The 14399-nt window shown below is 39.6% G+C and overlaps 1 protein-coding gene across 1 annotated transcript in view; it reads right to left on the reverse strand.

The window, feature by feature from the left end:
• Nucleotides 1–13978, reverse strand: part of dlg5b.1 (discs, large homolog 5b (Drosophila), tandem duplicate 1) — a 29129-nt gene extending 15151 nt beyond the window's left edge. Inside the window, exons 1-10 of the mRNA XM_073867244.1 lie at nt 13190–13978; nt 10393–10461; nt 9497–9650; nt 6126–6269; nt 4508–4691; nt 3761–4020; nt 3202–3514; nt 1386–1616; nt 1090–1274; nt 123–248 (exon numbers count right to left, since the gene is read on the reverse strand). Of these exons, the coding sequence (XP_073723345.1) occupies nt 123–248; nt 1090–1274; nt 1386–1616; nt 3202–3514; nt 3761–4020; nt 4508–4691; nt 6126–6269; nt 9497–9650; nt 10393–10461; nt 13190–13484 (1961 nt within the window). The 5' untranslated portion in view covers nt 13485–13978. The remainder of the gene's footprint in view (nt 1–122; nt 249–1089; nt 1275–1385; nt 1617–3201; nt 3515–3760; nt 4021–4507; nt 4692–6125; nt 6270–9496; nt 9651–10392; nt 10462–13189) is intronic.
• Between the last annotated feature and the right edge of the window lie 421 nt (nt 13979–14399).

Consider the following 14399-nt stretch of genomic DNA (forward strand, 5'->3'; position numbering starts at 1 on the left):
AATGATTTTCAACCACTGCCACCCCATATACATAAAAAATTCAATTCAAATCTAAAAAACTTGACAATGACTTTATCTTTCATAAAACAAATCAGGTTTAAGTCTCAGTGTGTAAGACTTACTTTAGCTCCTTCAGTTCTCGCACCGCGTCATTTTTTTGTTTTCGCAAGTCATCGAGGTTACGCAGCGCATCGGCGAGATCACTCACCGCTCGGTCACGCTCTCGACGCAGTTTATCACACAACGTCCTGACAATACATGCACACACAAACATTAGAAATATACATACAAGTATATAACAAAAATATACTTAAAACCCTCCACCTGTTTACCTGTACACCATCAACAACAGGTGAAACATTTTAATAATGTATTTGAAACTGTTTGGGTGATTCTCGCGAAATTAGACTTATGAGGTGTCATGAAACATTTTGATAATAAAAGTAAATGCAAAGTAAGAGTATCAAAATAAGAAGCATACAGTTGCAAACATCTCTTCATGTACTATTTTGCACATAATTTCAAATGACATCATACAAATTAATTTTGTTGTTTTTTCCACATTTAAGGAGAAAATTTTCATTACCGCAACGTGTCCATAACTGGATTTGGGTTCTTTGACATGGAAATAATTATAATTAAAAAATCTAAAAAATAAAAAGCTTCAGTGCAAGTTATACTATAAACATTTACAGTAAAGAAACATGTGGGATTTGGTGATCATTGGTAAATGTAGAGACAATAATAATGAATATAAATGTGTCCAAGACCAATTTTGGACCAATTTTCAACTTTTTAGTTCTCATTACCAAAACATGTGTTTGTAAATGCATATATTTAATGTAATATCATGTTGCGGTAATGATAATTTTTGATAATGATAATCTAAAAATGTAAATAATTCTATAGGAAATATTTTTTTAAATCCTCTAAAAATAATGATTATAGTAAATTCAGACCTTAATCTTATATGTGCCTTCAAGGGCTTTTTAAAAAAATCTGATGATGGACACTGGATTCTAAATCTGGATTTCGTGAGAATCACCCATTTGTGTCTTAGTTCGACAGTGATGAAGTTGATTAAATCACCGTATACTCTCTCTCTCTGCGACAATCTTGTCTCTCTCCTGAAAGGCCCAATCTCTGCGACACTTTGCCACCTCAGCCTCCTGTACAGCCTCCTGTAGTTCCTCAGACACCGCCTCGCACTGTTTTCTCAACACCTCCAGCTCTTTACTGACCCGCTCCATGTCCACCGTCGCACTGTCCTGCTTCTGAAGTTTCATTGATCATGTTAACATGTTTAGTTTCGTAACATGCAAGTTAAAATCAGTGTGGATGCATTTAGATAAACAACTAATCTTCATTCATCTGATCCAGCTCACCTGTCTGGCCTGGTAGTATTCTCTCAGCAGCTGGTCTCTCTGTATAATGGCTTCCGTTCTCTCTTTACGGGCCACGTCTCGTTCCTCTCGCACCGTCTCGATGTCCTTACAGGCCTGACTCAACTCTTTCTGAGTCTCTGCCTTATCCTGAACCTCATGACAGTACTTCTCCAGCAGTTCTGTCTTCTCACGGATCGCTCGGTCTCGATCCAACAGAGCCGAGTTCAGTTCCTGCACATAACACGGGTCAGGATCATGTTTTTACTTATTCATAAAGGTATTTTGCAACAAACAAGGCTATAACTTGTCAAGCTACTTATAATTTAAAGTAGTTAAACTAGAGTTGAGCTTTAGGAAAAATAGTTGCAACTACGATGCAAGTTACAAAAGTCTCCTACTTTATCTCTTTAACTATGTTTAACTAAGAAAAAGAGTGACTGCCCTGCAAAACTCACTGGTATAAAATATACACCAAACTCGCCACATTAAAGTGCAAATGTAACATATGTGACCCGTGATGGCAAAATGAGTCACAATGTGTACCGTCTAATTTTGAGCCACAATTGATGGTTTTATAAAAATTAGTACATTAAGCCCTCGTCTAGCAATCCCAATGCTCTAAATAGTCATTAAAGGGGACAAAATGTGACTTTTTATGTTTAAGTGTTATAATTGGGTCCCCAGTGCTTCTATCAACCTAGAAAATGTGAAAAAGATCAACCCAGTAACTTAGTTTTTGTAAACCATTCTCTGCAATTATGTGAAAAATAGCTCATTGAAATATGGCTCCCCTTGTGATGTCAGAAGGGGATCTTTTTATAATAATACCACCCCTTAATCTGCACTATCCAACCATGACACTGACATTTAGTGCAGAGAGAAAGAAAATAATTGACAGCACAATTGAGTTTCAATTTCAACAAACACAATTATGGTGATCAATGTTTGCATTTCATCAGCTCATTTGCATTTTAAAGGATACACCCATAAACGGCAGATTTTTGCTCACACCTACAAAGTGTTAATTTTAACATGCTATAATAAATCACCTATATGATATTTTGAGATAAACTTCACATATATGTACTCTGGGGACACCAAAGACTAATTTGAACAAATTTTTACTAATTTTTAGACTAATTTTTTAAAAAAGTCTTGTGAAATGTCCCCTTATAATCTTTATTTGTACATTTTCTGAGAGGTGTATCGTCCTAAATGCTTAATCTAATACAAAGATGCGTTCCCATCTGCATGTGCATGACCTTTTGTTTCCGCTTTTAAAAAATTCAGCAATTAGGAAATTAAGTGCAGGACTGGCTTGATGTTAAAATAGCTATTAAAAGAGATAAAGTTCAGGACCTGATTGATGTTAAAAGAGTTAGTAAGGGAGATAAGACTCGAAAACGTTCTTCCTCCCGCTGACCTATAGATCCCTGTGCACAGATTGGCGAGCGTGCAACCCCGATATATACACATATACACAGGATTACAGTTTTAAAAATATCTGATGTGTAAGATTATATTAGATCCTTACATTACATTAACAGTGTTAAATCTAATAATTTCACAGTGATTTTAAGGTATGGATGTGGAGATTTTGTTTTTGATTTTTCTCTAAATTTGCTGACAGGTGTGGCTCTGTCATTTCTTATTAGATTCCAAACAAATCATACATCTTTTTGAAGTTTTTTTAGAGAATGTCAAAATATCAATAACTCATTTTTGAAAATGTGCTCATTCTGACTCGTTTTGCCAGCACGGGTCACATGTTTAATAAAACTAACAAATGAAATACTGATGATCATTAATATATGACCTGTCTGAGAGCCTCCATCTCTTCGCTGGCAACTCTCCTCTCGCTGGATGTGTTCTTGAGTTTGGCCTCGGCCGCCTCTAACCCGCTCTGGAGTTTATCCACCTCTTTGATCACCTGATCTCTCTCGCTCATGATCATCCGGTACTCATTCAGTACAGAGTCTCTTTCATCCTTCAGTTTCTCTGTGTCCTTCATGGCCTTCAGCTGCAGGGTCTTATATCGCGTATTCTCCATCTGCAAACGCTCCATTTCCCTCTGCAGCTCGTCGTTTTGAGCGGACACGTTATTCAGCTCCTGCTGGAGGCTCTCAAACCTTAGAGAAACACAAGCAGACAATCTGGATTACATCAACTGTATATTTATCCCAATGTCCATTATACAGAACATTTACGGCTTTCATAATGCTTTCCATTTAAAAATAAGCTATGTGGTCTACAGCTATACAAACAATACCAGAGTAAATGCTGCTGCTAGCAAAGGATTAAAAGTCCAGTGAATTAATTCAGTGTTGTATTGCTGATTAAATGCTTTAAGATTTGGGAATGTGGTACTGAGGTACCTCCTGCCAGAACTGCTGTACTGTTGTTGGAAATGAAGCGCTGAATCTCTCTGTTTCAGAAGAACGTCCAGCTGTTTCTGCAGACGTCTGTTTTCTTCATCCATCTGCTCCAGACGGCTCAGGTCTGCGCTGTGATTGGCCGTCTTCTCGTTGTATCGTTTCCTCAGGGCGTCGCTCTCCTGCTTCATTACCTCCAATTTGTTGAGGGCCCCGTCATAGAGTTTGTTTAGAAGGTCAGAGGAACCGTTCTCACGCATGACCTGAAACAGAGACAATGACCTGTGAAATAACTGAACCCAGTCTTTAGTGTACACTCCACTTTGAGATAGACCAGGTGCCAGGTGTAGCTAGATGTATTCAGATCAAATGACATCATTCTACATCTGCAGATATGAAGTACCGTCAACATGATGGCACCACTGAGCCAACACACAGTTCATATGTCACACAAATTATACAATTACACTGCAGCTCTCAGTGATGTTATGCCAGAGACTATTAAAGTCTGAAAACAAAATAATATTATAGGACAAACCAAAAACGCAGATTGAAAATTGATCTGCAGACAGGTTTAAGGCTAGGGTCAGGTTATTGTGTACTATTACGTAAACAGGTTATGTGAAACTAACTAGCCAAATGTCTCAAGATTTGCATTAGAACGACAAATAATAGAGATTCAAAATGAGCCTCAGAAAGACTGAATGCAAATGCTGAATGCTTTGTGATACTTATGCCTGTAATTTGCACCTGTTGCTGCTGCACACGCATGTCTGTGACCTCTCTCTGGTCATCATCATGGATGCGGCGCAGCTCGTCGCAGGTCTGCTGCAGCTGCGAGTGCTGTTGCATGAGCTGCGAGTAGTCCAGCTTCACAGACTCCAAGTCTTCTTGTAGCCGAGTCTGTTCAACGGCCGCACGCCCATGAAGAGTACTGAGAGAAAGAGAGCGAGCGAGAGAGACAGAGAGAGGGAGAGAGATTAAGAATTAGTGTGAGTTATTGTAGAGCATGAATAGCAGTGTTCTTTTTAACTTTCTTTATTGAACCTCACAAGAGTCATTCATGATGAATCACAACCATACGATTGGTTTAGCTTTGTGCAACAGCTGGGTCATTTCATTAAACATAATTAACACTTTAACCTCTAAATATTTATTTGAATCCGTTTCTTTCACCTCTGCTAACACCTCATGCAGTTTTTAATTATTTGTCACAGTTGCTCTTGGCCTTCTCACTTGGACTCTACAATGATATTGTTTTCCTTGTGTTCCTTTACATGCAAATAACCTCCTGGACAGCAACTAGTCTTGTTTCAAGAGCAGTCACTCCACCAAAACTGCACTGCTCTCAGTCATTAATGCCCTAAGGCAGGCAAGAGCAGCCTTCAAGCCATCTGTACTGATCTTACTGGATCTATCTGCTTTTGACACTGCCATTCACCACATCCTCATGTCCATCCTCAAGGCTCTGGTTGTCTCTAATACGGCGCTACTATGGTTCAGGTCTTACCTCTCGGGTAGGTAATTTACAGTATCCTGGAGATGTGACGTCTCTGAACCCCAACGTCTCAATACCGGGGTACCTCAAGGCTCAGTGCTTGGACCACTGCTATTTTCTATATACATGTCAAGAGTGGTCTTCAATGAGCCAAGTTACTTGTCAATTGTCTAGTTACACTGGCTACAAATTCAAAGCTCTACTCCTGGCCTTTAAAACCACCACTAGGTCAGCACCCTTTAACTTTACTCGCTCATACAGACTTATGTACCCTCTCGATCCCTGTGCTCTGTCACAGAGCGGCGGCTTGTGGTGCCATCTCAAAAAGGGAAAAAATTAGGTACACTCTCTAGTTCTGTTCCACATCTTTGGAAAGATCTGCCGGTCACGACACGATCGGTTGACTAGCCATCATTAAGAATCAGCTAAAAAACGAATCTCTTCCACCAACACCTCACATACTAATGACTTTCTCTATTTTTCTATCTTTATCTTCTTTCATAAAAAACTAACCCCTGGCTACTGTGTTAAACTTGATTATATTGGATGAGCTGTTCTTGTGTTGCTTTAATTGCTTCTATTGTCACCTCATTTGTTAGTGGCTTTGTACAAAAACGTCTGCTAAATGACTAAATGTAAATGCTCAACGAATTAAAACTTTAATTCCACATTCAGTAACTCTAACTCAAGGCAGCCAATCAGAGCCTTCCCCAATGACACTACTGAGCTCATCAGCTGATCCTCACAATACCACACAATAGCAAATACCATCCTATTAGACACAGTTTGGGCAGAAATAGGCTAAAAAGCCATTCCAGTGTAACAAACGATCTGAATGAAACTTTCAAAACTCATAGGTAGAGATCTCACTGGTAGTAATCTGCATCTCTCACGGCCTCTTCACATCTCTGGAGGGTTTTGGTGTGCTGGTTCTGAAGAGACTGTAGGTCTGACATGGCCTTCATGCACTGGAGCTTCAGACGCTCATAATCATGAGCCGGCTTTACACTCGGCCTATAAACAAACACACACACACACACACACACACACACACACACACACACAAACACACACAGAAAATAGCATAAAAGAGTCTCAGTCTCTGCAGTGAATTGCGGGCCTGTAAACATTTAGGTGAAAATGCACAAAAACAGAGCAAAAGCGTCACTTATGAAATAGTAATGAAAGTAAGCCTAAATCACTCTGAAATCTCTCTCACACAATATAAAAGCAAGTTATATAAAGGTAACTTGCTGTCCAATAGGAATGCTCTGCCTTTATATTCTGAAACTTTGCACAAACAGGGGCTAAAAAAGCCCTTTCAGGTGAAGTTATCATTGCTAAAGATAGCTCATTCACATTCTCAGCTTCGTAACCATAGCTACAGTTACCTTCACACTCTGAGCTCTGTTACCATGTCTACATCTACAATCACACCGCAAGTTCTGATACCATAGCTACAGTCACACTTACACTCTGAGCTCTGTTACCATGGCTACATCTTCAATCACACCCTGAGTTCAGGTACCATAGCTAGTTACACTTACACCATGAGCTCTGTTACCATGGCTACATCGACAATCACACCCTGAGCTCTGTTACCATAGCTACATCAACAATCACACCCTGAGCTCTGGTACCATAGCTACAGTTGCACTTACACCATGAGCTCTGTTACCATGGCTACATCTACAATCACACCCTAAGCTCTGTTACCATGGCTACATCTACAATCACACCCTGAGCTCTGTTACCAAGGCTACATCTACAATCACAGCCTGAGCTCTGTTACCATGGCTACATCGACAATCACACCCTAAGCTCTGTTACCATGGCTACATCTACAATCACACCCTAAGCTCTGTTACCATGGCTACATCTACAATCACAACCTGAGCTCTGTTACCAAGGCTATATCTACAATCACAACCTGAGCTCTGTTACCAAGGCTACATCAACAATCACACCCTGAGCTCTGTTACCATGGCTACATCTACAATCACACCCTGAGCTCTGTTACCAAGGCTACATCTACAATCACACCCTGAGCTCTGTTACCATGGCTACATCGACAATCACACCCTAAGCTCTGTTACCATGGCTACATCTACAATCACACCCTGAGCTCTGTTACCATGGATACATCTACAATCACACCCTGAGCTCTGTTACCAAGGCTACATCTACAATCACAACCTGAGCTCTGTTACCAAGGCTACATCAACAATCACACCCTGAGCTCTGTTACCATGGCTACATCTACAATCACACCCTGAGCTCTGTTACCAAGGCTACATCTACAATCACAACCTGAGCTCTGTTACCATGGCTACATCTACAATCACACCCTGAGCTCTGTTACCAAGGCTACATCTACAATTACAACCTGAGCTCTGTTACCAAGGCTACATCAACAATCACACCCTGAGCTCTGTTACCATGGCTACATCTACAATCACAACCTGAGCTCTGTTACCAAGGCTATATCTACAATCACAACCTGAGCTCTGTTACCAAGGCTACATCAACAATCACACCCTGAGCTCTGTTACCATGGCTACATCTACAATCACACCCTGAGCTCTGTTACCAAGGCTACAGTTACACTTACAACATGAGCTCTGTTACCATAGCTACATCTACAATCACACCCTGAGCTCTGTTACCAAGGCTACATCAACAATCACACCCTGAGCTCTGGTACCATAGCTACAGTTGCACTTACACCATGAACCCTGTTACCATGGCTACATCGACAATCACACCCTAAGCTCTGTTACCATGGCTACATCTACAATCACACCCTAAGCTCTGTTACCATGGCTACATCTACAATCACAACCTGAGCTCTGTTACCAAGGCTATATCTACAATCACAACCTGAGCTCTGTTACCAAGGCTACATCAACAATCACACCCTGAGCTCTGTTACCATGGCTACATCTACAATCACACCCTGAGCTCTGTTACCATGGCTACATCTACAATCACACCCTGAGCTCTGTTACCATGGCTACAGTTACACTTACACCATGAGCTCTGTTACCATAGCTTCATCTACAATCACACCCTGAGCTCTGTTACCAAGGCTACATCAACAATCACACCCTGAGCTCTGGTACCATAGCTACAGTTGCACTTACACCATGAGCCCTGTTACCATGGCTACATCGACAATCACACCCTAAGCTCTGTTACCATGGCTACATCTACAATCACACCCTGAGCTCTGTTACCATGGATACATCTACAATCACACCCTGAGCTCTGTTACCAAGGCTACATCTACAATCACAACCTGAGCTCTGTTACCAAGGCTACATCAACAATCACACCCTGAGCTCTGTTACCATGGCTACATCTACAATCACACCCTGAGCTCTGTTACCAAGGCTACATCTACAATCACAACCTGAGCTCTGTTACCATGGCTACATCTACAATCACACCCTGAGCTCTGTTACCAAGGCTACATCTACAATTACAACCTGAGCTCTGTTACCAAGGCTACATCAACAATCACACCCTGAGCTCTGTTACCATGGCTACATCTACAATCACAACCTGAGCTCTGTTACCAAGGCTATATCTACAATCACAACCTGAGCTCTGTTACCAAGGCTACATCAACAATCACACCCTGAGCTCTGTTACCATGGCTACATCTACAATCACACCCTGAGCTCTGTTACCAAGGCTACAGTTACACTTACAACATGAGCTCTGTTACCATAGCTACATCTACAATCACACCCTGAGCTCTGTTACCAAGGCTACATCAACAATCACACCCTGAGCTCTGGTACCATAGCTACAGTTGCACTTACACCATGAACCCTGTTACCATGGCTACATCGACAATCACACCCTAAGCTCTGTTACCATGGCTACATCTACAATCACACCCTGAGCTCTGTTACCATGGCTACATCTACAATCACACCCTGAGCTCTGTTACCAAGGCTACATCTACAATCACAACCTGAGCTCTGTTACCAAGGCTACATCAACAATCACACCCTGAGCTCTGTTACCATGGCTACATCTACAATCACACCGTGAGCTCTGTTACCAAGGCTACATCTACAATCACAACCTGAGCTCTGTTACCAAGGCTACATCAACAATCACACCCTGAGTTCTGGTACCATGGCTATAGTTACACTTACACCCTGAGCTCTGTTTCCATGGCTACATCTACATCACACCCTGAACACTGTAGAGTAACTTGGTTACCATACCTGCAATCATCAAAGGTGGTTCCGGGAGAGGAGAGGGCTAGTCTTTTACGCAAGTCATCTCGCTCTCTGGTCACCTGTCTGAGCTGGAACATTACGGTCTCTAGTTTCTCGCTCATCACATGCTTGTCCAGGTGTGCAGGTGGAGGTGAGGATGCTGGACACATATAACAAGGTGAGATCATTCTCTCAGTACTTATAAAATAAAATATTCACAATGACTTTAAGAGAAGTTCATTTTACATGTCATTATATTTTTTTTCTCATTGCCCATTCACTTTTATTGTATTGAAAAAATCATCAACAACGTGTCTTCTGTGTCACAAAGGTTTGTTACAACATGTTTTAATGATGATTATTTTCACAAAGTTTACTTTTGGGATAACTATCCTTTTTAATACTCAGATAGGTCTGTCTGTCTCTTTCTGAAGCAGATTTAAAGATGCTATACAGGAGCTGTCAGCTTTGTATGCTTTATCTTTTAGTTTTGAAGTCAGCCCTGGTGTATTTTCTTTAACAGATGTTATAAATAAACTATGTTTTATCTGGGCCACTGACTACCTGCCCCATTAACTAACACTGTGACTGCAGAAAACAGGAGAGTCTGTCGGCTTTTAGATGTTTAATGTAGAGAAGAGCTCACTTACTGCTGCTGTAAGAGACGTTTCTTTACTCTCTTTTATAGATTATTCAAGATCAAGTTTCATACAAACATCTATAAACTGCAGTATGCAAGTTTGAATCTGATTTAGTGACTCCTTCCTTAATCTAAACAAAAATAATCTGATAATTCATACACAAAATTGCATTAAACAACCTTCAAAAATGTGTCTGGGTCACCTATTTCCCCTAAAATTAAGAAGAATGAGAGAGAGACAGAAAGAGAGAGAGAGACTCACCAACACTGCTGAGGGAACTGCTGCTCTCAGAGTCAGACGGCATCGCAGACAGAACGCTGTATGTGGACCCTGAGTCAAACAAACAACAAGAGTTTCTCCATCACCAGCATCATTAGTGTAAGATAAACTAAACTTTAGGGGTAGGTGTTTTACACTACGAGTTATTTTATTTCACAGAACCCATTAATGTAAATAATAATTGACAACGCGCCATTAAATTATTTGAAAATAATTCACACCCAAGGTGGTAATGCAGCACGATGCAAAGCAGGTGTGCATTATTTTTTAAATAAATCAAAGGACCCGAGTCAATTATTCCTCTTATACCACAGACATTGCTCTGGTGGTTATTTTAAGACATCTGACAGGTCAGGTGTGCATTTATAGAAAAATAATGCATACTCGTGGAAGATTTCTCAACCAATCAGAATGAAGCATTCAACAGCCCCATCCTATAATGAATACAAACCAAACCACATCCAGACCACAGATATTTCACTTGTTTAAATAATAAGCTAAAAAAGTGTTAGACATGCCCACTTATTTACATACCACAGTACACACAATAGAAAAATATACATTCATATTGCCCAGCGCTACTAAACACTTTTTTAAATGTATTATATCATAAGAGGATCTGTAGAAAACAACCTTATGGACAAACTCAAAGATACAAACATAAAAACATGCACAGACCCACATACACATCACAGTGTTTACTCTGAAATCATTTTCTCGCCCTATCACTCCAAATTCATTTGATTTTCTTTTAAGGATGTGTGAACAGAATTAAAGGGATTAAATGTAAGTTTAGATTTGTGTTAGTTCTCTACAGGGTGAAACCTTCTGCTGTAAGTGATAGAGCTGTTCCAGATCGATTCCATTTCGATTCACAAGCTATCTGAACGATTCGATTTCGATTCTCGATTCGATTCCGATTCTCGGGCCGGTTTTTATACTCGATTCGACTCAATGAATATAGATTAAATACAAATGCTATATTTATAAAAAAGAACAGTGAACATAAGTTTACAAGGGTAATTAATAAAAAGAAATTAAGAGCCACAAACCTGTTAAACTCTTTTAATTTAGGTACACTTGGGTACATTTAAAATGCATACAATTATGTTAAATACAATATAATTTTGATGCAAGATAAAAAATCTATGCTGAAAAAAGTCAGAACAGTCTAGTGAAAAAGACTAATAATTAGATTAACGTTAATCTTACGTTCAATGTTTGCGGAAATAAATATGAAAAAAAATCGATTTGTGGCCTTTGAGAATCAATTTTGAGTCGACCACGTAAAAAAAGCGATTAATCGAAAAATCTATTTTTTTGCCCAGCCCTAGTAAGTGACATATCAAAGGATTTCTGTCTGCACTGTGAACTGTGTACAGGGATGGGTCATGTTTAACAAGCCTTACCAGACCCATCCTGACCTGATGCTTTGACCACCTGCTGCCAACCAGGAGACAGCTATTGTCTCTAATACACAAACAAACTCACACACAGAGCTAGAAAAGGCAAATCATGTCCATCAATGACTGAGTAAATAATCTTTGCCATCAACACTGTTGAGATTTGTATTGATGACCATAACAGATCTCTAATGTGTGTCAATGATCAGAAATGCTCCATTTACCAGATTTTAAAAAATCCTGTTTCTGATCCACTTTCACATCCGCCTGAAAGGATGTGACGGTATCGGTTTGCAAATCAACATGTATTTCTGTGTCATGAAGACAGATTCCAGTAACATGGATTTTATGGCTTTCTAAGTAAAGTTGTTTCATCCAGCATTAAGCCGCATTATTCGCTATTTCTGGCATATGGATAAATCTCTGCACATCTGATGAGTGTTTTTAACCACAGGAATCTTAGAAACATCTGTAACACATTTACTCTACAATGTTTCTCTTAGAAGATTTACTCAAGAGGTCAACCAAAGCTTTATAAAGCTTCACTCACTGACTGATCCATGTTTATTATAATGACTGGTATCAAAAAAAAAAACATCTGGGAATCAGTGTGCCAGCGGTTAAACCATGCCAATGTGACCGTACCCAGCCGAAAACACAAACCACCGTCGTTTAAGAAAAATGTAAATTTCCCATGCATGGGATCAAACACATTAAGGATGCAAAACAATTAATCGCAACTAATCATTTGCAGAATATATTTTGCATCTGCATATTGTTTATGTCATTTATACTGTGTATAATTATTATGTATATATATGTAATTACACAAAAATGCAAGTATATATTTTAGAAAAATGTATACGTATATAAATTTACATATATCAGTCTTAAAATTATACATGCATGTGTGTGTATTTATATACAGAATGATTATACACAGTACACACATATATAAATGTAAACTTTTATTCCACAAACGATTAATCACGATTAATCGTTTTGCAGCCCTAAACCACCAAAAGTCTGTAATCCTAAATATTACATTTTTTGTTACATCCCTCCTTGATTGTCATAACATGTCATAACATGTCAAACAATGACATCATACTGTAGTTTGACACGATTTGCTCCATAAACCATATCAAACATTCACATTATTCAATAATAATTGACTAAACATCAAAGTAATGAATATTTAAGTGCAACACAAAGACAGACAGACATTAAATGTGTTCTTTGTTTAATCTGTCATATGATCACTTGTTCAATGACATCACTCTACGTTGTTTACTTGTGTTTTGTTGGAAAGGTAAATTAAACTACTCTAAAACTAAACTTAGTGCAACTTTACAGGAACGTTCTGGAAGTTTTACCCGTGTTGTGCTCGTGGTCCACAGGCAGCACAGAGTTGAGCAGAAGCGGTTGGGTTTTCTCCAGAGCCCAGCAGAACTCCTGGAAATGATCTCGGTCCTTCTTCTCCATCAGCATCCTGACGAGCAGACGGATCTTTTCTGCGCTGCTGCTGCAGTTCTGATCCAGCTCGACTCGCTCGGCCGGACTCAGGCTGCCGGACCGGACCAGCAGCTCCAGAACCCGATCCACATCTGTGACGGACTCCGACAACTTGTGCTGGACCTGCTCTAAGAACTCTCGGTGCTTCGGATCCATCGCTACAGAAGCAGAAACACCGAAGCTCTTGTTGAAGAGTTTTTCGCGTGAAATTGAAAGAAGCAAGAAGCCATATTTGAAGAGTTTCCACACACTAAACTGACTTTTCTTTCGGATCGCACAGTCTCACATCTTTGCCGGTTTTCTGTTTCCGGTTGTCCGACGGAACCGGTCACTTTAACTTGGTTTCGATCATGTTTTGTTTGTTATAAAGTTTGAAAATCTGTCAGAAAGTCTCGTTGCGACTCCAGTGAATCTTCTGAGGGACGCTGAGCTCCGCCATGACTCCACAACTCTCATCTGCCAATCAAAGACGAGCAGCGGGAGGAGCAGGAGGGGGAGGGCGGGGCTCCCACATGCCAGTCAAATCCCATAAACAGGATGGAACGGGATATGGGCGGGTCTTCTACCTGCCATTCAAACCGGTTTAACGAGAGGGAAATCGAGAGAGAGGCGGGGTTTAAAACGCAACTTACCTGGGCGTTTACTGTTTGTATAATAATAGTAATAATAATAGTAATGATGATAATTATAATAATAACAATAATAATTATAAGATTATATTACATTTTACCAAAAAATACAGAAGCAATTTTTGACCCTGACCAAAAAATTATGTTTACAGAACAGCAGCGTCATGTGACGTCACTCATATTAAACTAATACGAATTCTTATAAATAATTATAAAACACGCCTATTTAATTACATTATTTGACATTTTGTATGTTAACACCCTTTAAAATCTTTTTAAAATTTGTTTATTTGATAAAGCAGAAACAAAAAGAGGATATTTGTATTACACAGGTTGTATCTTCAAAAGTATGACAACTAGCCCTATTATCCCCCTTTTCTATTATTAGCCTATTAATGCATTTTTGTTTTCATTTCTTTTTTCCAAATAGTATTTTGAGTTT

Source organism: Misgurnus anguillicaudatus, chromosome 4, assembly GCF_027580225.2.
Source record: "Misgurnus anguillicaudatus chromosome 4, ASM2758022v2, whole genome shotgun sequence".
NCBI lineage: Eukaryota > Metazoa > Chordata > Actinopteri > Cypriniformes > Cobitidae > Misgurnus > Misgurnus anguillicaudatus.